Source organism: Pipistrellus hanaki, assembly GCF_964339955.1.
Source record: "Pipistrellus hanaki genome assembly, chromosome: 3".
Lineage (NCBI taxonomy): Eukaryota > Metazoa > Chordata > Mammalia > Chiroptera > Vespertilionidae > Pipistrellus > Pipistrellus hanaki.
Genome location: NC_140505.1, coordinates 152,474,718 through 152,499,479, shown reverse-complemented (window position 1 = coordinate 152,499,479; position 24,762 = coordinate 152,474,718). Strand labels below are relative to the sequence as shown.

Here is a 24,762-nt window from a genome sequence, read left to right as displayed (position 1 = left end):
CGGTGGTATAGACTGTGGTCATGAGCTCCCCCCCAATGCTGAAGTTATCACAGATTACCTTGACCAAGGGGGCCAAGCTATTAGTGGTCCAGGAGGCATTGATGACAATCTTTTTTAAAAAATATATTTTATTGATTTTTTTACAGAGAGGAAGAGAGAGATATATAGAGATAGAAACATCAATGAGAGAGAAACATTGACCAGCTGCCTCTTGCACACCCCCTACCGGGGATATACCCGCAACCAACGTACATGCCCCTGACTGAAATCGAACCTGGGACCTTTCAATCCACAGACTGATGCTCTACCACTGAGCCAAACCGGTTTCGGCGATGATAATCTTTTTTAAAATACATTTTTTATTGATTTCAGAAAGGAAGGGAGAGAAAGAGATAGAAACATCAATGATGAGAGAGAATCATTGATTGACTGCCTCCTGCACACCCCACATTGGGGATCAACCCCACAATCTGAACATGTGCCCTGACTGTAATTGAATCATGACCTCCTGGTATAGATCTATGCTCCACCACAGAGCCACTCTGCCTGGGCCATTGCTTACAATTTTGAGGGAGTTGTCATACCTCATATGGTTAACACTAATCAGGAGCATGGGGTGACCGAAAAAGGGGCAGAGATGATGACCATTTTGGCTCCACCCTTCAAGCGAGCCCTAGCCTTCTCCAAGGTAGCAAAGGCACCAGTGGGCTTAACAACACATTTAGTACTAGCATCATGCCATTGGACGATGGTGGGACCTTGCTCCTGGAAGGTGGAAATGAGTTTTCCATTGATGACAGCTTCCAGTTCTCAACCTTGACTGTGCCACTGAACGTGCTATCATAGAATGATACTGGAACATTTCCTCAACCTGGGTTAACATGCTTTTTAACAAGCAGTCCCCAGTTGGGGAAAGTATACCTACAGATAAATAAGCCAGGAAAAGTGGTCCAAAAATCCCTATTTCTTACAAGTAACAGCTCTGCCTTTCTCTCTCAGTAAAAATATCCAGAGATTCAGTGACCTGGAGAAGCATCCTTGTTAATGTAGAAGTGTAGCTGGAAAATGAATGAATTGATGAATTGCTGTTGCCCTTAAATTATCTCTCACTAGATTCACTGTCCTAAGGTATCACAGCTATGAGGTCTGGCTGGGGTAGAGGGAAGAATATATGTGTTTATGTGACTCCAGGTTATAAATAGTAGCTAATTTTAGTGGAAATAATACTGTTGATATTCACAAGATGCATGGGCTTTTGAATGCTTCTCTGGTAATCTCATTTTGTTAATATAACTGTGATAAGTTTTTTTGAGATCTAAATACAAGCCAATAGTGAAGTGGAAACTATGAGGTTTATTAATGTCTGCTGATACCAGGGATTGGCAAATTGTAATCTGTGGGGCAAATCCTGTCTGCCACTCTTTGTGTAATAAACTTTTGTTGGAATGAAGCCATGTTTCTTTGTTTATGTATTGTCTATAAAGGCTTTCACACAACAACAGAGCTCAGTAGTTACAACGAAGACCATATGGCCCACAATGCTGAAAACATTTACTCGTTGGATCTTTCCAGAAAATGTCTGTCAACTTTGGCCTTAAAATACATGTAAAATAAAAGAAAATTAACAGTGAAATCTTACATAATAAAGAGATAATATACTAATTAGACCAAACAGCCAAACGACCTTCTGGACATCCTTCCAGATGACCTTCTGGATGAAGCCAGGGCTTTGAGGGTTGGCTGAAGCTGTGAGGGCTGAGCCCCTTGCAAGAATTTCATGCGCTGGGCCTCTAGTTATGAAGAACAAGTGTGAAAACTAATATCACTCCTCAGAAGTTCTCCTACTCCCAGAGCTTCCTGCTTAGATCAGTGAAATTGAATGCAAGCCAATTCCAAAGCGGAGCATGCTATTTCTGTATCTGTGTCTTTATTTTGTTTGTTTATGTTCAGCTGTTAGAGGGAAGGGGAGGTTGGGGGGCTTGGTGAAAACGTGAAGGGATTAAGAAAATAAAACAACTCACAGACACAGACAATAGTATGTTGATTACAAGAGGAAAACAGGAATGAGGGGAGGTAGAAGGAAATGGTGATGGAAGGAGACTTGACTTGGGATGATGAACACACAATACAATATACAGTGGATGTATTATAGACTTGTACACGTGAAACCTGTATAATCTTATTAACTAATGTCATTCCAATAAATTCAATAAATAATAAATTAAAATAAAAAATTTAAGAAACAAAGTGTGCGCTTGCAATGGGTGCTAATGTATTAACGGTAACAGCATTCTACACTAATGAAAGCACGTGATATTTTAGTAAAGCTCTTATATTTTATATCAGACTGATAAATAATGAAAGGTGGGGCAAAAGTAGATTTACAGTTGTTCATAAGGAAAATAACTCAATAATTGGTAAATAATTTTGCATACTCATAACTGTCTACCTATTTTCCCCCCATTCTGTATATTTATGAAAAGGTTAAACTAAATAAAAATATTTGATCAATTATTTAGCATATTAATTATCCTTGATTCAACCATTTGAGTTTGACTAATTAGCACATGAAAAGACAATATGGGGAACTTGTACTATGCTCATGAAGCATTATGCACAGAACTGTAGTGTTAAAAAGAGTGAATTTTACTGTGCATAGATTATATCTCAATCAAAGTAATTAATTTTTAAAAGACTCTGTATCTGTATTTTAAGTTGCATTAATTAATTTAAGTTTTAGGAAACATTTTTTTATTGCAAATATTATTGCTTTTTAAGTTATGTGTATAGTTAACAGGATAACAGGATCCACTACAGTAGGGGTCTAGAAATAATAGTAGTTTTTCTCTACTGAAAGAAAGGAATAAAGAAAGAAAGAAAGAAATAGAAAGAAACCCTGCCTCGTGAGCTGATTTCAAGGTTTGCCAATTGTACCATAGGAATGTCACCAAATCGCTTGGAAAGGAGACATGCCTGAAAGTCCTGGCCAGGATACCCAACAAACAGCAGAGGAGAGGAACTCCTCTGACCTGAAACAGACTTTATGGCTGGGTTGGCCTTATTAGAGCTAATAAATGTCCATTTTCTGAGGAATTAGCTCAGGCTTTACTTATACCGCAAAGAGCCATGTGATAATGAGTTTGCAAAGGTGGAGAACCGGAAGCCTCGCCTGCCGTCCCTGTAATTGCAGAGTACTCGTGTTCATGAGAGAAGATGATGCTGCCACTTACCAAAAAGCCAAATTAGCGTAGGCCAGCTGGAGGGGTAATCTTTAGTCACAGAGCAAAGATTTTACTCAAAAACGACAAAAATATGAGCAAATTTGAAATGGAATATTGAACATTATATTAAATGATATTAGAAATGGAAGCAGATTTCTATTATATTACATTTCTTAAATTACCAGGTTAAAAATAAAGTCACCTTATACATCTCTGGATATAGTACAAAGCTTTTGTTCTTGTTTGGGGGGTTACATTTGCCTACATCATAAGGTAATACAGTTTCTCAAACTACATATGGTAAAGAACATTATTCTTCCCCCATCCTCCAACTATCAGGCTTTTTATTTATTTATTTATTTATTTATTTATTTATTTATTTATTTTTATAATTTAAGGCTGATGCACTGGAAAAGAGGAATGACAATTTACCAATGTCAGAAACAAAAAGGGTAACTGAAATAATATTTTTGGTACAGATTTCAATTCTCTCCCCAAATAATTACACATATTCAATTCAATATGAATAAAAAATTCCATTTTTTTGTGTGGAAGTTAATCTATAAAATAAAAGCGTAATATGCTAATTAGACCAGATGTCCTTCTGGACGACCTTCCAACACCAAGCCTGGGTCCTGGGTGTTGGAGGGAAGCCAGAGCCAGCAGCCGGGGGAAAGGAAGGTTTACTCTTGCACAAATTTTGAGTATCGGGCCTCTAGTAAAATATAAATGAATATACAATATCTAAGACTATCCAAGATACTCTCAAAGAGGAATTACATAATAAAGAGACATGCCCTATCAGACATACTCTACAATAAAACAATGTGATGTTGCAACAATAACAAACACAGCAATGGAGTAGAATAGAAGGTTTAGAAACAGACACATGCAAATATTGACCCAAGATTTCTTCCTCTGACATAAGCAGCACTGCAGAGCAGTGGCAATAAAATTGTCTTTTAAAAATGTTGCTTAGCCCTAGTGGTTTGGCTCAGAGGATAGAACATCGGCCCATGGACTGAAGGGTCCTGGGTTCTATTCTGGTCAAGGGCATGCACCTCAGTTGCAGGTTGGATCCCTGACCTTAGTCATGGCACATATGGGAGATAGCCAGTCTATGTGTCTCTCTCACATCAATGTTTCTTTCTCTCTGTCTCTCCCACTCCCTCCCACTCTCTCTAAAATTCAATGGGAAAATATTCTTTGCGTGAGAATTAACAACAATAAATATTGCTTGTATTTATAAAAAACAATTGACTAGGTTTATATCTCACAGGATGCACTACCATCCATTACTGGTGAATTGCAGATAAAATTTGAAGGGAAACAAATGAGATGCTATAAAATACTGTAAAAGAGTATCTTCCTCACCTCAGAGTATGAGGGATTTCATGAATAAAATTTACTATAAAGAAAAAGACTGATAAATCAGAATACATAAATTTAGTAGTGGTCACATATTTTTTAAAAAGTCACAGAGAGTGGAAATGACATTTTTCAAAGCAACAAAGGGCTCATATCAGGAATATAATAAGAACTTCTATAAGTCAAAGAGTAAAATATAATTTTATGGAAAAATGGAATTTGACTTAAGAGCTTCAGAAATGAGAATGTTCAAATCATCAAAAAATGCATGAAAACATGCTCACCTTCATTAGTCATCAGGGGTATGCAAACTAAAGCTACAATGAGATACCATTACATATGCCGCAGAATGGGAAAAATAAAAAACTGGCAATACCAAGTGTTGACAAAATCATGAAATAAGTAATATATTCATTCATTGCTTGAAGAAGTGTTAATTGGTACAACCACTTCAGAAAACTTCTTTTCAATTTAAACTAGAAAATGCATAAATTTATGAAAAAACAATTACTACCCTAGATATATATTGTGTAGAAATCCGTGCTTATGTTACATAACCAAGATACACACACACACACACACACACACACACACACACATTTATACATGTATGTACATCTAGGCACACCATGGACGTCAATTTCTAGGAGAGGTTTGCTTTTACTTTGGGCTTAAGGATGGATGGGCCTTCCGAGCTAAATGTTTTTTCTCAGTGTATCTGTCCCACTCCCAGCAGTCCCCATTAGCCTACACCGCAGAGGGTCCCTCTCTGTGCTCTTGCCACATCACAGCAGTAGAAGGCTTGCCGCTCAGTTCCAGCTCAGAATGAGCGGTGAGAAGGGAGGTTCAGTGCCCCTGGTCCTTCTGGTTACAGAGGCCCTGCCTGTCTGGGCCTTGGAGGTGGGCTTTCACATGGTCCCTGTTCCTGCCGGCTGAGGTAGTCACACTCTGCCTTGCAGTTTGTGGCAGGTTTAGCGTGAGGGGGTGGGTTTCTGCCTCTCCCTTAGTGGCAGCAGGCCTCTGCTTTGAGTTGGTGCAGCACACCGGGCCCCAAAGCTTTCTTGTCTCTCCATCAGGGGCAGGAGGTTCTGACTTTTGTCCTCGCCTCGCCCCCTAGCATCCATGGACCTTGGCCTGGGTCCTGCTGTGAAAGCACCTCACCTTTCCCAGGTGACTGAGGCTTTCCCACCTTTTGACAGGGGGAAAGTGTGCAGGGTTTTGTTTGTTTGTTTGTCCCCCATTGGCAGCCAATCACCCTCTGCACCCCTGCGTCTCGCTCAGGCTCTCTCCAGTCTCCCACCTGCCCCAACACTTCTTGCATGATGACATGGTTATTAGCAGGCATCTTCAATATAAAAAAAAAGTAATGAATTATTATAAGTATTGAAAGAAATGAACTTTTAAAACCACAAACACAGCCATCCCGAGTGGAGGCCTGTTGAGCAGATATTTGAGTGCTGATTAGTAAGCGGGCTAAAACTTTTCTGAAATCAGTTTTAGGAAAGGGAACACATTGGTCCCAGCTCTGCTGAAGTTGTCAGCACCCTCTAGTGGAAATACGTTTTTGAAAAATCACTTCCTTAACCCAGATCTACCTTAGATACAGTATCAGTCATCTAAACTTGGCCGTTAACAAAAAATAAAATTTTGAGACAGTAATAAACAATGTAGTGTTCATATTAATATATTAAGTAATAGCAAGTGACTTAATATTATGTTTGTAGTCTTATCCAGAAAAGCAATACAAAAAAAAAACAAAAACAAAAACAAGAACAAGGGAAATTCAGACTATCTCTGCTCTCACTAAATTAATACCATAGAAATAATTAAAGAATAATATTCTCAACGCATGCCAAACTTTCCCCTGGTGCAGAGCACTGCATGGTCAGTACCAGGATGTCCTCATGGCTTTCCCTGGCTCTGCCTGAAAACCCAAACGGGGAATGAGCAAGCTGAAATCTTCTTCAGTATTTCACATTAACTTGGATGAGCATCTCTTTAGTAATAACAATTGTGTCATAAATCTCAGTCCAAACTCTGAAATTTTTAAATTAGTAAAACCATATTGCTACTTATTAAAAATTTAATATCAGAGCTCTGACCTGTTTTCTCAGTGTTAGAGCGTTGGCCTGTGCCCTGGAAGGTTTCAGGTTTGGTTCTGGTCGAGGGCACAAGCCTGAGGCCTCTGTCAGGGCTCGTGTGGGAGGCAACCAATCCACGTGTCTCTCTCCCATCGATGATTCTCTCTCTCTCCCTCCCCACAGCCCTCCCTCCCTTGCACTCTCTCTAAAACAAAGGAAAAAAATATCCTCAGGTGAAGATTAGCAAAATAACAACAGCAAAAACAAAACAAAAACAAAACCCTTATAAACTAGAGGCCCCGTGCATGAAATTCGTGCGCTGAAGCGCGCGCACGCGTGTGTGTGTGTGTGTGTGTGTGTGTGTGTGTGTGTGTCTGTGTGTGTGTGTGTGGGGGGGGGAGACGGGAGTCAGTCCCTCAGCCTGGCCTGTGCCCTTTTGCAATCTGGGACCCCCAGAGGATTGGGCCTAAGTCAGAGATCCTTCTCACAGTCTGGGATCCTTCATTCCTTACCACCTGCCTGCAGCAGAGACTGGAGAGACCACTGTCACTGCTGCTGCACTTGCCAGCTGTGAGCCCAGCTTCTGGCTGTTTCTTAATGCTGCCGTGGAGGGGCTTCTGGCTGAGTGAAGTTCCCCCTGTGGGAGCACCAGGCTTGCTGCTCCTTAGTGCTGCTGCAGAGATAGGAGAGGCTCCCGCCACCACTGTGCTCACCAGCAGGGAGCCCGGCTTCTTGCCCAGTGGTGCTCCCCCTGTGGGAGTGCACTGATCACCAGGGGGCAGCTCCTGCACTGAGTGTCTGCCCCCTGGTGGTCATCACTCATCATAGCGACCAGTCATTCCACCATTGGGTCAATTTTCATATTAGGGTTTTATTATATAGGATTGTCACTATCTTCCTTTCTAAATTTTTACTTTGGTTGATTTAAGGGTCTTACAATTTTATCAGTATAATAGCCCAACTCATTTAATAATCAATTTCTGATTCTCTTAAATTTTATATAGTGTAAGGGCAAAGGTCTTAGTGAAGGTTCTTTTCCCCAGAATTTTTCTCATTTAGCTGTCAATAACTTTAGGACTATTGCTCCAGATACTCATTTTCCCCCCGAAAAGCTCAGTTCCTTTCACATAGATATTATTTAAAAGAAAAACTAGATTTGTCAGAATATGAATACATATGCTAGAAAAGCACCAATCTTGTAAATATTTAAATTACACCTCTCCACCTGCTGAGGATGAAGGAATTTCTGTGTTGCTTGGTGATGAGCTTTGTGGTTTCAGTTGTGTAAAGCCTGGAATTAAAGAAGCCAGAAAAGATGAAAAAATTCAAAGAAAAGATTGTAAAGAGGGGACAAAGCAGCATGCGTGGCCAGGAAAGCAAGGGCAATGTATGTGCCCTGGTGGGGGATTGAACCCACACCCCAGGTATGTGCCCTGACCTGAAGCTGAACCCACAACCTTTCGGTGTACAGGACATCACTCCAACCAACTGAGCATCTGGCCAGAGCTAGTGGGCTCATTTTATTACTCTTGGCCTCCCATTCTAATTTTTACCCACAGCACTGCCACTAATTTCCTATGTGATTTCAGGAAAAACACTTTAGCTTCAGCTTCCTCTGAGAAACGAAGTCAAGTAGATTATTAATGGAGTTCTCAGACAGTCCTAAAGCCCCATCATATTTCCTCGAAACTTCCTAATGACCTCACAGGGGTGGTGATATGTAGAGGACAGATGTTTAAGATAGGCTCTTGGTGGCAATTACTGAAGAATTATCTGGCCTCGATCCACTACCTTTAAAAAACGCACAGTATTTCTCAGGAAGGCCAGTACCCTGCAGGGCATTGACTGACGGGGGTGGGAGAGAGGGGATGTCCAGGATATGCTATTTGATTGGCATGTCCAATATTTGAAGCTGAAGGAATTTGAGAAATGGCGTGTACAGGAAGGATTTCCTGGCCCTCCCCTGATGTAGGCCACAAAATCTTCACACGGAGGTGCCCTTTCTTCACCCAGAGGAAAGATGCATCCTTATTTCCAGAGTCAAGGAGGGATGGAGGAATATGAATAAACAGGCCTTGCTAAGTTTCCTCCAGTTTACAACACTTACCTCGCACCATTTGTCCTACTGTATTCTTCCACAACTTTCCAATGTTCATCAAACCTAGCATGGAAATGCTCAGGTTTACCCATTTCTTTGGTACTTTACTTCTTATGAAGTCTTGTGTGTCTCATAAAACCAACGTTAAGTAAATTTGTGTACCTTTCTGTTGTTGACCTGTCTTTGTCCTAGAGATCCCAGTTGAAAATTTAGATGGGAAGAGGAAAAAGATACCCCTTCTCCCTCCAATGCATATGTCACAACTGAACAAGTCATGGGGCCTGGGGCCGATTACTCATAAATCGTATCAACCTTTTGAAAACTGGATCATCCTGACGTAATCTCAAACAGTACAGTACAGCATGTCCTCAATAATAAAATGGGAGCTAACAGGGAAAACACAGCTAAGCATCACATCAAAGTAGGATCCTGACATGATTTTATTCCACTAGTTTCAATCAATTCCCATCCCACCCCCAATTCACCTCTTAACCCTCCGATTAACGAGGAAATAGCAGATACGGAATAGAGGGGCAGTCGGTTTAATTTGACAAATTGGGAGAGTCTGAATTAGCTTTAACCCAGGGAAAGAGCTGATGTTTGCAACTCTAAACAAATCCTGACTCCTTTGTGAAGTATCCTTGACAAACACAATCTGATGGAGGTTACCCAAGAGATCGTTTTTCTGTAAAACCTTGCTAACTATGCTCAAGGCAAAATTCCAAGATATATTTATCTTCATCATTCTTCAAATACGTTCTGTCACCTCCTGCTCCCAAGCTCCAATACAAGAAATATGTGAAGTCTGCATAGCCTGTAAAAGGTCTATAAATTAAGGTGCATAATATGTGAAAGCCATTGTGGGGACTACAAAGGCAAGCCATACATAGTGCTACCCAATGGGATGCTTACATTCATTACATAGCAGGGAAAATGGAATGCTTCAATAGAGATTAACAAGAACAGTCACACACACACAAAGCCTTCCTTATCGAAAACACCCTAAATTCTAAAATGATTGCTTTCTCCAACTCCCATAGAGCACTGTCACCTGGCTGTCAGAGTGTACTGTGAATGCAGATTTAACTAATCCCCTTGGAGACTATGGACCTTTTGAAAGACTTCTCTTTTAATTGAAACAATCCTCTAATTAGTGAAGTTCGTTCAGCAGTGAATGGTCACTCCGGACCCTCAGATTAGCAGCTTCCACAACCTGCGCTCCCTCCCATTCTCCAGAGTTGACGAAATCAAGTGCCTTGGAATTGCAAGTTTTAATGATTCAGAGAGAATACAGAAATCACTAGGACGAGGGGTGAGGGGGGAAATGAGCCAATTTTTAGCGCTTGGCATTGCAAACATGGGGCGTTGACGCCCCCTCCTGGTAGGAAACGGGAACGACCAGGAAAAACAAGCCGGCTGACTTGTAGGATCAGCAGCTTCTTGCCTTTCAACGCCTGCAGCCTCGGACCCGCCCCTCTTGGCGGCTCTGACCACTCAGCGAGCCCCGCTCCACGTGATTGACAGGGCAACAGCCCGGGTCCGTCCCTTAAATTCGTCCCTCCGGAAACAAGGACCGGGTGTTTTCCGGAAGCTCAGCATCCGCTCTCTCCCAGCATGCTTTGCCTTCCGGCGGAGTTCAGTCCCCTCCGGCCAGTCCCGCCTTGCGCGCCCATTTCGATCCGGGGTTCCCAGCCCGGCGCTCCAGGCGCGGGGAGGCCGGCCCGGCTCGCGCAGGACTGCGGCCTCGGGCGGCGGCCATGGGGGCGGGCGCGGCGCCGCTGGAGGGCTACTACTTCGCGGCGGCCCTGAGCTGCACCTTCCTGGTGTCCTGCCTCCTCTTCTCCGCCTTCAGCCGCGCGCTGCGGGAGCCCTACATGGACGAGGTCTTCCACCTGCCGCAGGCGCAGCGCTACTGCGAGGGCCGCTTCTCCCTGGCGCAGGTGGGTCCCCGCCCCGCCCCGAGCGGCCCCGGCGGCCCGCCGGCCTCTCCCGCCCGGATCCGCGGCCCTCCCCGCCCTCCCGGCCCCCGGCCCCCGGACCGGAGAGGAACTGGGCGGTCTTTGTTCCTGTTCCCGGAACCTGTGCCGTGTGTGTTAAGGGATGCCTGCGCCGCGGGTCTGTCCCCCGGGGAGCCGGGTAATGACTGGAGCGGATGCGGAGCCCCGCGGTCCCCGCTTTCTCCGCTCCTCCCGGGAGGAGGCGGGGCGGCGCCCGGAGATGGCAGGAAAGTTCACTTTCCCCGCGTCCGTCCGGCCAGCCCCTCCGCGCTGTGGTTTGGGGACCGGACGGGGGTGGGGTGGGGTGGGGTGGGGTGGGGTGGGGTGGGGTGGGGGGCAGGCTGTGGTTTGGGGTTGGGACTGGGGGGACCTCGCTGTGGTTTGGGGATGGGACTGGGGGGACCTCGCTGTGGTTTGGGGAGGGGACTGGGGGGACCTCGCTGTGGTTTGGGGAGGGGATTGGGGGGACCTCGCTGTGGTTTGGGGAGGGGACTGGGGGGACCTCGCTGTGGTTTGGGGAGGGGATTGGGGGGACCTCGCTGTGGTTTGGGGATGGGACTGGGGGGACCTCGCTGTGGTTTGGGGATAGGATTGGGGGGACCTCGCTGTGGTTTGGGGAGGGGACTGGGGGGACCTCGCTGTGGTTTGGGGTTGGGACTGGGGGGACCTCGCTGTGGTTTGGGGTTGGGACTGGGGGGACCTCGCTGTGGTTTGAGGAGGGGACTGGGGGGACCTCGCTGTGGTTTGGGGAGGGGACTGGGGGGACCTCGCTGTGGTTTGGGGAGGGGACTGGGGGGACCTCGCTGTGGTTTGGGGTTGGGACTGGGGGGACCTCGCTGTGGTTTGGGGAGGGGACTGGGGGGGACAGGGACAGGGACGGGGCGGGAAGCGGGTGTCTCCAGCCACCAAGAAGTTGCCAGGGACCTTAATTCCATCCTTGGTGTTTTAGATGGAGACTCTTTTGTTAACCGGATCAAGTGGCAACCAGTGAAGTGGCATCCTGTTTGACTATGTAATTGGCTTTGTGAATATATAGATAGAGATACACGCATGGTGCACTGCAGGCCCCGGAATAACTCCTTTGCTCAGGCACTTTTCCTGAGAACCTGGCTGAGATGTGGTGGGAACTGGACCCCTGTTTATAGCGGCGGGTTTCCTCACCTGATTCCATTAAAGCCGCAGGACCTGTCACCGCTGTGCAGGGAGGACTCACGGGGGGCCTGTGATTCACCCGTGTCTGCTGAGACAGTGTGGGGCAATGGTCAGAAATACAAAGTCTAGTTAGAGAAAGGCCCTATTTTAAATCCTGGGATTTATTTACTAGCTATGTGGCCTGGTACATTTCTGAGTTTCAGGTTACTTATCTGAAAACGACAAATCTGTGGCATGTTGCAGGACTCACTAGGGAGAGTTTAGCACATTACCCGTTAGCGTTCATTATGGAGCCCATGGTTTAATCTCTCTAAATGCTTCTTTCCCTCCAAACTCACCAGAGTTCCAGCTGGTGTTTCCACACTTTTAAAAACTGGAGCATCTGTGATTTAATCACCACGGTACAGACTTTTGGAAGAGTAAGTACCAGTAGGTCTTTCTGAGGAGCAGATGCTGATTTTAAGCTGCTGCCTGCTGGTTGGTGATGGCTTAATAATCACAGAGCAGGGCAGGGGCAGGATACAAGCGGCACATTTGATCTGCCGAGGGCTTATGGAGTTGTGTCACGGAAAAACTTCTGAACATGCCTGCTTGTTGGTGAGGATGCCTTCGAGCCTGGCGTGTTAGTGGTTAGGCCTCCTGCTTTGGCCTCACTGGCGGCCTTTCGTTCTGCAGTGGGACCCCATGATCACCACGCTGCCTGGCCTCTACCTGCTGTCGGTCGGGGTGGTCAAACCTGCCCGGTGGATCTTCGGGTGGTCGGAACATGTCGTCTGCTCCATTGGGATGCTCAGATTTGTCAATCTTCTCTTCAGTGTTGGCAACTTCTACTTACTCTACTTGCTTTTTCGCAAGGTACAACCCAGACACAAGGTAGGCTTTCAAAATATTTTACTGTACGTTTATATGTACTCAGCTCCACAGTTATGATGAATTGGTTTTATGAGGTTTGGTGGAAACTGTCTTTGACACTTAGTTTTTTGTGTATATTTTGTAAAGATAAAGTAAGACACCCCACCTCCATTTTAGAATAAATTTTTATTTAAATATTTTAATAACTTGTCCTATATAATAAAAGGGTAATATACAAATCGACCCTAATGGTGAATGGCCCATTGTTATGACACGCCCTGACCACAGGGGGCAGACACTCCACACAGGAGCTGCCCCCTGGTGGTCATTGCACTCCTACAAGGGGAGTTCCGCTCAGTCACGAGCCGGGCTGAGGGCTGCAAACACATCGGTGGTGGCAGGAGCCCCTCCTGCTGCCTCTGAGGCAGTGCTAAGGATATCTGGCTGTGGCTTAGGCCTAAGCTGGCAGACGGACATCCTCCCAAGGATTCCCTGGCTGCCAAAGGGATGTCTGACTGCCAGCTTAGGCCTGATTCCCCCGCGGAACGGGCCTGAGCTGGCAGGTGGACATCACTGAGGGGTCCCAGACTGAGAGGGCATAGGCAGGGCTGAGGGGACCTCCTACTCCCCATTCAGTGCATGAATTTTCATGCACTGGGCCATAGTTGATTTATAAAAATTAAATGTGTTTTTTTGTTTGTTTGTTTTTTTTCACAAACCATTTCAGTTAATATTTACTGAACTTACTCCATGTGCTTGTCATTGAAACTGCAGAGGTAAATAAGGTGATCACTTTCTTAAGAAAGCTGTATTTTCGTTAGGAGAAACAGACTTTACCTGAGGAATTTTTATGTGATTTAATGCAGGCCCTGGAGGTGAAATGGCTGGGTTTGAATTCGTCCACTTACCAATTATGTTAATTAAACCAGGTTACCACTCAATGACTCCAACTCTTCATCTGTTAAATGGGGATAATATCCAATCTACCTTATAGGGCTGTTTTTGAAGAATAAAGGAGATTAATAGTGGAAGATGCTTAGAATAGTGCCTGATGTAATGTTAAGGACTCAATAAATACTGATTACAACAGTTCATTTTAACTTAAAGAAATTATTTCAATCGTGTAAGTTATTAGCGGGGGATAAGTGTAAGACACTTCAGATACAGAGAAGGAGCGGAGATCACAGCAGCCCTGGGAAGGGAGGGTGTGGTGGTGCTGGGTGAGGCTTCAGAGAGAAGATGGTACCAAAGCTGAACCTTGATGCACAAATAAGGCTTTAGGGTTGGGAATGAATCCTGGCAGGAGGAGCATAAGCACAGTAGAAGGCATGAGCAACAGATTCAGGGAGTTGGTGTTTGGAATTAGAGAATTACAATAGCGTGGACCTCTGAGGCTGGAGAAGTAGGTAGGGTGAAGTCATGAATGTCCTTAGGAAGGCATGGGAAGGAATCTGAACGTCAATAGGTGATGGAGAGCCCTTCATTTTAATCAAGGCACTGGCGTGGTTTGGCTTTGTGATGTAGAGTAGATGGAGGCTACGCCCTGACCAGGTGGCCTAGTTGGTCAGTTGGTTGGAGCATTGTCCCCTGCTCTGCAAGACTGCAGGTTCGATTCCCAGTCAGTGCCCATATGAGAGGAACCTGTTGAGGTTTCTCTCTCATCAGTGTTTCTCTCTCTCCCTTTTCTCTCTCTGAAAATTAATATAAACATATTTAAATGTTTATTGTGCCAACCCAGAAATAATATTGAATGATTTTATTTAAATATGAGTCATGTAGTTTTGTATTTTTTAAGAAGTCTCTTCATTATCTCCACAGAAAAAGCATATTTGTTTTCTCATGAAGATAAGTTTAACTGTGATTTCTCTTTCTCCTAGGCTGGCTCCAGTGCCCAGAGAATCTTGTCAACATTAACCCTCGCAGTATTTCCTACGCTCTATTTCTTTAACTTCCTTTACTACACAGAAGCAGGATCCATGTTTTTCACTCTTTTTGCCTATTTGATGTGTCTTTATGGGAATCATAAAACGTCCGCCTTGCTCGGGTTCTGTGGCTTCATGTTTCGTCAGACGAATATTGTCTGGGCTGTCTTCTGCGCCGGGAACGTCATCGCACAGAAGTTAACGGAAGCTTGGAAGACTGAGATGCAAAAGAAGAAGGAAGAGAGGCTTCCCCCAATCAAAGGACCGTTTTCAGAATTCAGGAAAATTCTGCAGTTCCTCTTGGTTTATTCCATGTCCTTTAAGAACCTGAGTGCGCTTTTCATCTTGACTTGGCCTTACACCCTCCTCCTGTTTCTGTTCTGTGCTTTCGTGGTGGTTAACGGCGGGATCGTGGTTGGCGATCGGAGCAGCCATGAAGCCTGCCTGCATTTCCCCCAGCTCTTCTATTTTTTCTCTTTCACTCTCTTTTTTTCCTTTCCTCACTTACTGTCTCCTAGCAAAGTGAAAGCTTTTCTCTGCCTAGTTTGGAAACGTAGAATTCAGTTTTTTGTGCTCACTCTAGTCTCTGTATTTTTGATTTGGAAATTCACTTACGTTCACAAATACTTATTAGCAGATAACAGGCACTACACATTCTATGTGTGGAGAAGAGTTATCCAAAGATATGAAATTGTGAAATATTTGCTAGTTCCCGTCTATATATTTGCTGGTTGGAGTATAACTGACTCACTGAAGTCAAAGTCCATTTTCTGGAACTTAATGTTTTTCATATGCTTATTTGCTGTTATAGTACCTCAGAAACTGCTCGAATTCCGTTACTTTATTTTACCTTACGTTATTTATAGGCTTAACATACCTCTGCCCCCAATATCTAGACTTGTTTGTGAACTAGGTTGCTATGCAGTTGTTAATTTCATAACTTTTTACATCTTTCTGAACAAGACTTTTCAGTGGCCAGATAGTCAGGACACTCAGAGGTTTATGTGGTAAGATCACAGACACCTTGAACTCTAGATTTCCACATTTCCACAGGAGCAACTGAACAGGTGAAAATTATGAACTTTCTTTTAGGCACAGTGGTGATCCTCCGATCACTTCAGATGTTTTATTTTTAAACATCGGCTATATGTGTTTTAAACATATGTAACAAATCCAAGGGAATTAAGTGGTAAAAAGCATAGGAACATTTAAGACTTGCTCCATAAGCCTGAGCAATACTGGGATAATAAAATTGTTTACAATTATCTCATGATATCACTTTTGTACTGCTGGCCACTCAGAAAGCTTGGGAACTTTTTATAGATATAAGTTTTAAGAAAATTGGACATGCATTGTAATACTGGAACCTATGTATTCTCAAAAAGCAATAGTAGACAGAATATTTGAAAACTGTTTGCAAATGATTAGGTAATATTCTTGACTGAAAAGTTGCTTAACATTTCAGTAAATGTAATTTTAATCATAAAGCAAAATAGACTCACATCGATAGTGTTAGACATTCCAGGCTCATCTTTTTCTACCCATGATTTAAGTTACTGGTTTTGGTTAAAAATCTAGGAGTGATAAAGCTCTTTCCCTAATTTAAAAATATATATATTTTATTGATTTTTTACAGAGAAGAAGGGAGAGAGATAGAGAGCTAGAAATGTCGATGAGAGAGAAAACATCGACCAGCTGCCTCCTGCACATCTCCTACCAGGGATGTGCCCACAACCAATGTACATGCCCTTGACCGGAATCGAACCTGGGACCCTTCAGTCTGCAGACCGACGCTCTACCACTGAGCCAAACCGGCTTGGGCTTTCCCTAATTTCTAATGTGAACTATGTGATGGCCACAGATACATTGTGTTGATGATAATACCTTTATAATGGGGTTTTCTTTTTGAAATATGTTACTGTACTAGTTTTCTGTGGTTGCCATAACAAATTACCACAAACTCGGTTGCTTAAAAATACTTCTCACAGTTCTGGGGGCCATAAATCTCAAATGATGGTGTCGGCAGTCATGGTTCTGTCTGGAGGCTCTGGGAGAACCATTCCCGTGGCTTCCAGTGGCTCTCTGCAGTCCTTGCTGTCCTCGGTCATAGATGTCCTCTCTCTGCCCTTGTCTTAACACAACTTTCCCAACTGTTGTCCCTTCTTTATCCTACAGGGACAATGCTGATGGCCTCATGATGACAGTATTAATTCAGTTTTACCAACAGAGAGACCTTTTTTCCAAATAAGATCACGTTTACAGGCTCCAAGCAGACATGTCTTTTTGAGGGACACTTGAACCCACTAAAGTTACCAAAGGAGATTTTAGGATAAATTTCATAAAAGTGTAGGATATCATTTCTTTGCTGAGATAGTTGAAATAAAATGTTAATCTTTACTGAGAGGTTAAAAACACTAACTTTCAAAGTCAAAACTAAAGGTAATTGGTATTTGATTCCATTATATAAGAAGTTATAATTGAAAGGAAGTTTAGAAATTATTTTATCTAATCTTATTTCATAGACTGGGGAACCACTGATCTAATCTTGTGTTTTGGTTTTTGGATTCTGTGTCTGCTATTTTGAGTACATTCATTTGAATATCATTCCATTACAGAAAAGTATTTGAACATGTTAACTCACATGTATACTTAGAACTGTGAATAGAATTCATCTTTTAACTCATGTTTGAAAGCATTTTTAAATAGCTGTGTGAACCCATTTGTCTTAAGTGATGATTAATGCTTTCTCTGGGTTTTAAAGACTGAGTGGAATTGGAAAGTATTCTGTGTTTGCAAATATAAAACTGTATACAGGTGAAAATGACAAGTGTGCTGGAGCAATAAATAAAGAGCAGTCTTGTACTGTGCTCAGTACTTAGGAAGTAGATCTACTTTTTAGTTGTAACAGTGATTGCTGTACAGATGTTCTTACCCTTTTTTTTTTTAACTAGATAAGAAAGCACACTCAAAGAAATTATTATTTATAATGACAATCTGAATTCCAAGAAGTGAAAATTAAAAAAGATATGTGTAATTTAGGAAAAATAGCTTTCTTGTCTGATACTATATATGAATGTGTTAAGGAATATTTCTGAGGCTGAAAAACGTTTCCTCTCTAATCTAGTCTGGAAAAAATGAGGAAACCATTCCACCCCATAAACTGGGGGAATCATTGTTCCAGTTAATTTTTAAGTTCCTATTCTGTTAAAAGATGTTTTGGATAAAATCTACATTCAGAGAAAACAGGTTAATCTTAGTTTGTTTTTTTGTTTTTTTCTATAAAGTACAGAAGTTTAGTACTTAACATTTTAGAAAAGAATGCTGTGAATTAGAAGGTGTTATAGAGCATTGCTTTTAGGAATATCCTAATTTATCTTTGTGTTCTGAACATTTTTCAGGAGATATCGAATAGATCTTTTTGACATGAAGTTTTAAAAAATTGGACTTAATTTAATTTCTTGATTAAAAGGTAATAAAAAAAAAAGAGCCTGTGGAGACTTGCAATTATTGGTATTAAAGTATATAAGTAGGATTATGTTAAAGAATGTCAAATGGATTCAGTACCTGATATGCTTAGCCCCAGTAATAAATGTGTGAACTTTTTTTCTTCTGTGAAATTTCATAGCTGAGTATTATCTTTATATATCATATAGCATTTGTAAGGTTCCAGTATGCTGTTTCCTCACAGATTATGTGTTTTCTATTAGTGGATACCCAGAAGTCTTTTCTATTGCATCTGACTGTGTATTTAAATTCTTTGGAACTGTGGTTCCTGAGGTCAAACATAGCATGTCATTTGGCAAGAGAAGTTTTGTTAGCTCTCTGGCCTCTTCCTCTTCTTCTTAAAGATATTTCTGAAATATGCTTAGTCTATTATAAGGTATCTTAATGCAAAGAGTTTAATGCAATCTATTTTTATAAACAAGTAGCTTACTATAGTACATTTCTAGTTTGAGTTTAACTGCCATGAGAAGAGATCCTCAGTTTTTATTTATACCCCCAAATAGACGATTATATTAGGTACTTTTATTTATTTTTTTTTAATTTTTAAATTACAATTGACATAGAATATTACTAGTTTCAGATGTACAACCCCCTATTTAGACATTTATGTAACTTACAAAGTGATCACTATAATAAATCTAGTATCCATCTGAACACACATATGCTTGTTACAGTGTTATTGACTATATTCCCTATGCTGTAAATTACATCCTTGTGACCGTCTAACAGTTTGTACATTTTAAATCCCTTCACCTATTTCACCCAGCTTCCAACCCCCACTTCCTGTCTGCAACCATCAAAATGTTCTCTGTATTTGTGTACTCACTTCTAAAATAAAATGTTCGTATAAAGAAATTCATGTTCATTAAACTAGCATTTGTTATCTTTAAAGCAATTAGCATTTCATTAAAAAGTGTAAGAAAGTATGAAAATAATATGAGACATTTTTTGTAACAGAAAATTAAACATGCTTTAGGAACCATAGACTTGTAGAAAGAGCATTTAGCATGGCAGTTGAGATTTTTATATTCAACTGTGGTTTTGGAATCAATAAAGCAAGTGGTTTAACCTTTGGTTCTCATTTCAAGTGAGTAGAGTATTTGTCCTAACTCAGTGGTCGGCAAACTCAACAGCCAAATATCAACAGTACAACGATTGAAATTTCTTTTGATAGCCAAATTTTTTAAACTTAAACTTCTAACGCCACTTCTTCAAAATAGACTCCCCCAGGTCATGGTATTTTGTGGAAGAGCCACACTCAAGGGACCAAAGAGTCATATGTGGCTTGCGAACTGCAGTTTGTTAACTGGTCAGTGCCTGGCCCATGTCTAGCCTTATTTCAAAAAGAATTCAGCCTCTGCCATATATCCAAAAAGTTCATAAGTAAATTATATAATAAGTATTGAGTAAATGAATACTGAATGAGGTTTTTAGTAAAGTGAATATCCTAGAAAAAAATTACAACATTAGTTAATTTTAGGAAACGAATCACATTTCACAATGAGAGTCAACCTACATTTTTTCTGCCTAAATTTTCCGACTTAGTTTGAAATTTTTTCTTTACCATAGTGCCTAATACTTAACATTTACTTGTAAATATACTATTATATAGAAGCCCACCCAAGTGCTCCCTACCTGCCCGCCCGCTGGCTGCCAGCCTTGCTGCCAATGGAGCCTGTGGGCCACGCTGCAGCTGCATGAGCCGCAAGCCCCGCCCTGCTGCTGTGAGGGGCTCACGGGGAGGAGGCACCAAGAGGTGCTCACGCACCTCCTGGTGACTGGTCTTTGGTCACCAGCATTACAGCCATAGACCTTTTATAATATAGATAAATATTTCAAAATTATTGCTATTTAAAGAAAAATAACTTTCAACCATTAAATTAGTAGAACATGTTTATTAGACTTTTAAGGAAAAAGAATTTTCAATCAATTAGGACTACTAGATGTTTTAGGCTTAATTTTACTACTTTAAGGATAATTTTATTTAAGGTACGTTTTCTGTATTGACAAGACAAACATTTTTAATATGCTAAAACTTGTATAGCTTAGAAAATTCTAATAAAAAGGGATATATTGAAGTTACGTTTTTAAAAATTTATCCATGAATCCAACACTAAATTCTTTAACATTTGGAAATCACTTCTAGGGTAAGAAATTTTGTCACAATTAAGTAATCTTATCTAATAAAAGTAATATGCAAATTGACCATGCCTCCACTACATCCACAAGCCACACCAACCAGCCAAGAGCGAGTATGCAAATTAACCCAACCAAGATGGCTGCAGTCACAAAGAGCAGGAGGGAGGCTTGGGTTTCCCAGGCAATGGAAGAAGCCAAACTTCCCACCTGCCCTAGCTGGCCTAAGCCTTGATTCAAGGCTACAAAGTTTCAATTATAGAAGGTAAACAAATCCAAACAGAAATGGCGGCAGCCACAGAGCAAGCAGAAGGCTTGGCTCCACTTCAGGCTACAAAGTTTCAATTGTAGAAGGTAAATCAATTTCAGATACCAGGGCCTCTGCTTGGGTTGCCAGGGGACATGGCTGGCCTGCAAACCACCACAGGCCCTTTGCCCAGGCCGCCCCATGCCCCAAGGGTACCCTCACTCTGATCTGGGACACCCTTCAGGGCAAACCACCTGGCTCCCACCCATGCACCAGGCCTCTAACCTATCTAATAAAAGAGTAATATGCAGATTGACCATCACTCCAACACACAAGATTGCTGCCCCCATGTGGTCAAAGATCCTGTCCCCATTTGGACACAAGATGGCCACCACAAGATTGCCATCAGGGGAGGGAATATGGGAGGGACAAGGACAAGGAAGGGCAGTTGTGGGTGATCAGGCAAGCAAGGAAGGGCATTTGGGAAGCACCAGGCCTGCGAGGGAGGGTAGTTGGGGGTGATCAACCCTGCAGGGGAGGACAGTGAGAGATGACCAGGCCGGCAGAGGAGGGAAGTTGGGGGCAAACAGGCTGGCAGGGGAGCAGTTAGACATCAGTCAGGCTGGCATGGGAGTGGTTAAGGGGGTGATCAGGCTGGCAGGCAGATGCAGTTAGAAGCAATCAGGAAGGCAGACAGGTGAGCAGTTGGGAGCCAGCAGTCCTGGATTGTGAGAGGGATGTCTGACTGCCCTCGAGGGGTCCCAGATTGGAGTGGGTGCAGGCTAGGCTGAGGGATACCACCACCCCCTAAACTCCCCCGCTCCCTGCACGAATTTTGTGCACTGGGCCTCTAGTTCAATAATACCTTTACGTTGGGCTTTATTAAAAAAAAAAAAAAAAAAAAAAAAAAAAAGAGCATTGGTTAATTTAGTATTCATTTGAAGTCAATGTTTCACCATTAGAACAAAAGAGACACGGTATTTTCCTGACAAGAGAAAATATTAAATCCAATATTGATTTTTCACACTATTTAGGAACCTTAGTATCAGTTAAATTTACCATATATGTGTGTGTATGGCACATCCAAAATAATTGCTGTAGTTTACTGAACACTTACAATGTTCTGGGTGTAATACTATTATACTAGCTGATTTACAATTTCTGTCACATCTGATCCTCCTATTCATATTCCTGTGAGGCAGATGTTGATTTCTGCTTGATTCCTGGAGGAACTGTAGATCAAGCAGTAAGGTGGCTCTCTGGAAGTCCACACTGTCCTTGAAGAGCATAGATTGGTCTAATTCCCAAGGCTCTTTTTGACTGCTACTGTGAACGTTTTTTGTTTGTTTGTTTGTTTGTTTGTTTGTTTTTATAAGAGAAGTAGAACATGGAAAGAGAGAGAGGTAATAACCTACCTTTGCATTAGCCAAGCCATTCATGGCATACCTCGTATCTTTGTTTTGGTTATAGTCATTTTTAGAAATGCTAGAAACTTTAAAGAAGCATTAACAGATAAGTGTTTATAATTATGTTGCAAGAGAAATGGCTAAAAGAATATATGAGATGTTTAACTCAGAGAAGCAGAGATCCTATAACTTGATATGCTCTCATAATTGAATTATTATTTGGAAGACAGATTGGAATATTCTACATTCCCTGAAGTATAAATCAAGGATCAGCAGACTTCCACTCATGAAAAACATACATTTTCTAATTGTGTAGTCTCTGCAGGGCAATGAACCCAGAGAAGAATAAGTTTGCTTGCTTGCTGAAGTCAAAATTCCTATTTGTCAGGGATGCTTCTGAAGAGATTCAGGTAGCAAGCAGGTAGAGTAAATGGCTTTTTCAGATGCTTCACAATTCTATGATTTTATTTATTTTTATTTTTTATTTTTTTTTAAAAAATATATATTTTATTGATTTTGTACAGAGAGGAAGGGAGAGAGATAGAGAGTTAGAAACATTGATGAGAGAGTCATCAATCAGCTGCCTCTTGCACACCCCCTACTGGGGATATGCCCGCAACCAAGGTACATGCCCTTGACCGGAATCGAACCCGGGACCTTTCAGTCCCCAAGCTGACGCTCTGTCCATTGAGCCAAACCGGCGTCGGCACAATTCTATGATTTTAAATTTATGTTTGTTACAGCTAATATTTTTTGCTTCAATTTGGAGGTCATGGTGAAATAGCTGGTGACTTGTGTGCGGTTTTCCACATACTTGAAATTTCTGAACTAAAACTGTTACCTTGTTTTAGAAACAATTTTGAGAGTCATAACTTGGACAGTATTTTTAGCTACAGTGTTTAAGAGAATTGCTAATATAGCATTTAATTTTTTCCTATTATTTTAATTTCCTTAACATTAGTGAGGAGAAGGTGCTTCTTTTTGAAAAGGTTCCCCCCCCCCCCCCCATAACTATAAAACAGCTTATGCACAATCTACAAAATTGTTTAAAATGCAATACCCACTAGGTGGCGATATTGTGCTATTTTCCCAAGTGTTCTTGTCCTAACTTTCTTACTAGTCGGAATTAACTTTCATAGTTTTAAGTTTTGAACTATAAAGTAGTTTATAGCTTCCATGTTTTTTTTTTATTATCATTACATCATTCAAAATATTTTATGGATTGTATGAAGCTAAGGTAGTTGTTAAAAAATCATTTTTGTGTTTTGCAATCATACGTTGGGTAATTTAACATATCTTCCAATAGATATTCTTTATTTCATATGGCATAGTCAAGATCTTTTGCCACAAACACCGATGATGATGACAAATTTTGAAAACCCATTAGCATTGTGTCAGCCACTGTTTTAAGTGGCTGCTTTACCCATGTTATTTATGCTTCATAACAACCCTATGGGGTCAATACCACTGTTAATATTTCTACTCTGTGTAGCCATGAGTATACTGAGTATAGAGACATTAAGTATTTTGCCAGAGCTGGTATTTAAACCTAGGCAGATGTTGATTTCTGTTTGATTGCTGGAGAAACTGAAGATCAGGCCGAAAGGTGCTCTCTAGAGGTCCACGCTGTCCTTGAAGAACATAGATTGGTCTGATTCCCAAGGCTGTTTTTGACTGCTTCTGTGGAAGTTTTTTTTTTTTTTTTTTTTTCTATATAAGAGAAGTAGAACATGGAGAGAGAGAGGTGATAACCTATCTTTGCATTAGCCAAGCCATTCACGGCACACCTAGTATCTTTGTATTGGCCGACTCAGAATCCATGTTAACTGCTGTCAGTTTGGTGGGGGGAGGGTTGGAGGTAGGGAGATGTCTACCTTCAAGTTTGCAACATTTTCGGAAGAAATCTGATTTGGGAAATGTGGTTACACTGCCTATGTGCAAGGGTCAGGAAGTGAGGCCCACACTAGTGCTGGCTCTTCCAGAGGCAGGAAATTGTCCATTTGCCATTGTGTCTTCCATTTGTGTCTTTGTGATGGCATCTCAAAGTGATGTTTACGTACATATGGAAATAGGGAGAAAAACTTGAGTTTTTAGCTATATTAATTTGCATTGTAATTAGGACCATGTTTTAATGAGAATGATTCCAGCTACCAAATGGAGGAGCATGGTTATTTGGAAATTAACAGCTTCTCCAGAGACTCCTATTTGGAGGTGAATTCTCAGTTAAATATGACATACTTTGAAATTTAAAAAAAATATTTTTAACTGGAAAAGCTTAATCTTTGCATTTTGCATTTTATTAGATACTATTCTGGGAAATAGAGAGGCTTATTTGACTTCTAAAATTATGTTGTGGGTTCATGTAATTTCCATTTGATTTTTAAGTTTATCTATTCTTTGTACGGATAAAAGACTTTCCTTATTGAAAAGTCTGTTCAAATAGCATGGTTTCATTTCTTTTGTAAATAAATTCATGTTTTGCTATATTTTATAATGTGTCACGTCTAACATTCTCTTATTCTGAACTGGGTGCTAGTGGCGTTTTCTTTCCTTCGATCTGGATTAGTAGCCACTGTCCCTGCCGCCCTCCCACAAATCCTATGCTTGATTAGTCTTCTTGAAATAATATGACTGAATCCTATTTTTTAAGCACCCATCACTAGCCTGTATGGCTCTATTTTATTCTCACAATAGGGGAAGACAGTTAGATTACTGACTGATCACTTGGAACTTGCGAAAGCTTGGCCTTCTTCGTTATAGAAAGGTCTATAGAAAGTC

The 24,762-nt window shown here is 41.6% G+C and overlaps 1 protein-coding gene and 1 long non-coding RNA gene across 2 annotated transcripts in view; both read left to right on the top strand.

Annotated features, from left to right (window-relative positions):
* LOC311619475 overlaps positions 1 to 23,715 on the top strand; it is a 375,387-nt gene extending 351,672 nt beyond the window's left edge. The window contains exon 3 of the long non-coding RNA XR_014794513.1: positions 23,674 to 23,715. This is a non-coding gene — a long non-coding RNA (uncharacterized lncRNA). The remainder of the gene's footprint in view (positions 1 to 23,673) is intronic.
* On the top strand, positions 10,376 to 19,050 carry ALG10 (ALG10 alpha-1,2-glucosyltransferase). The gene is made up of 3 exons (XM_084878461.1): positions 10,376 to 10,708; positions 12,593 to 12,790; positions 14,647 to 19,050. Exons 1-3 carry the CDS (start codon positions 10,526 to 10,528, stop codon positions 15,700 to 15,702), a joined length of 1,437 nt encoding a protein of 478 aa, XP_084734587.1. The 5' UTR covers positions 10,376 to 10,525; the 3' UTR covers positions 15,703 to 19,050.
* Positions 23,716 to 24,762: the final 1,047 nt, after the last annotated feature.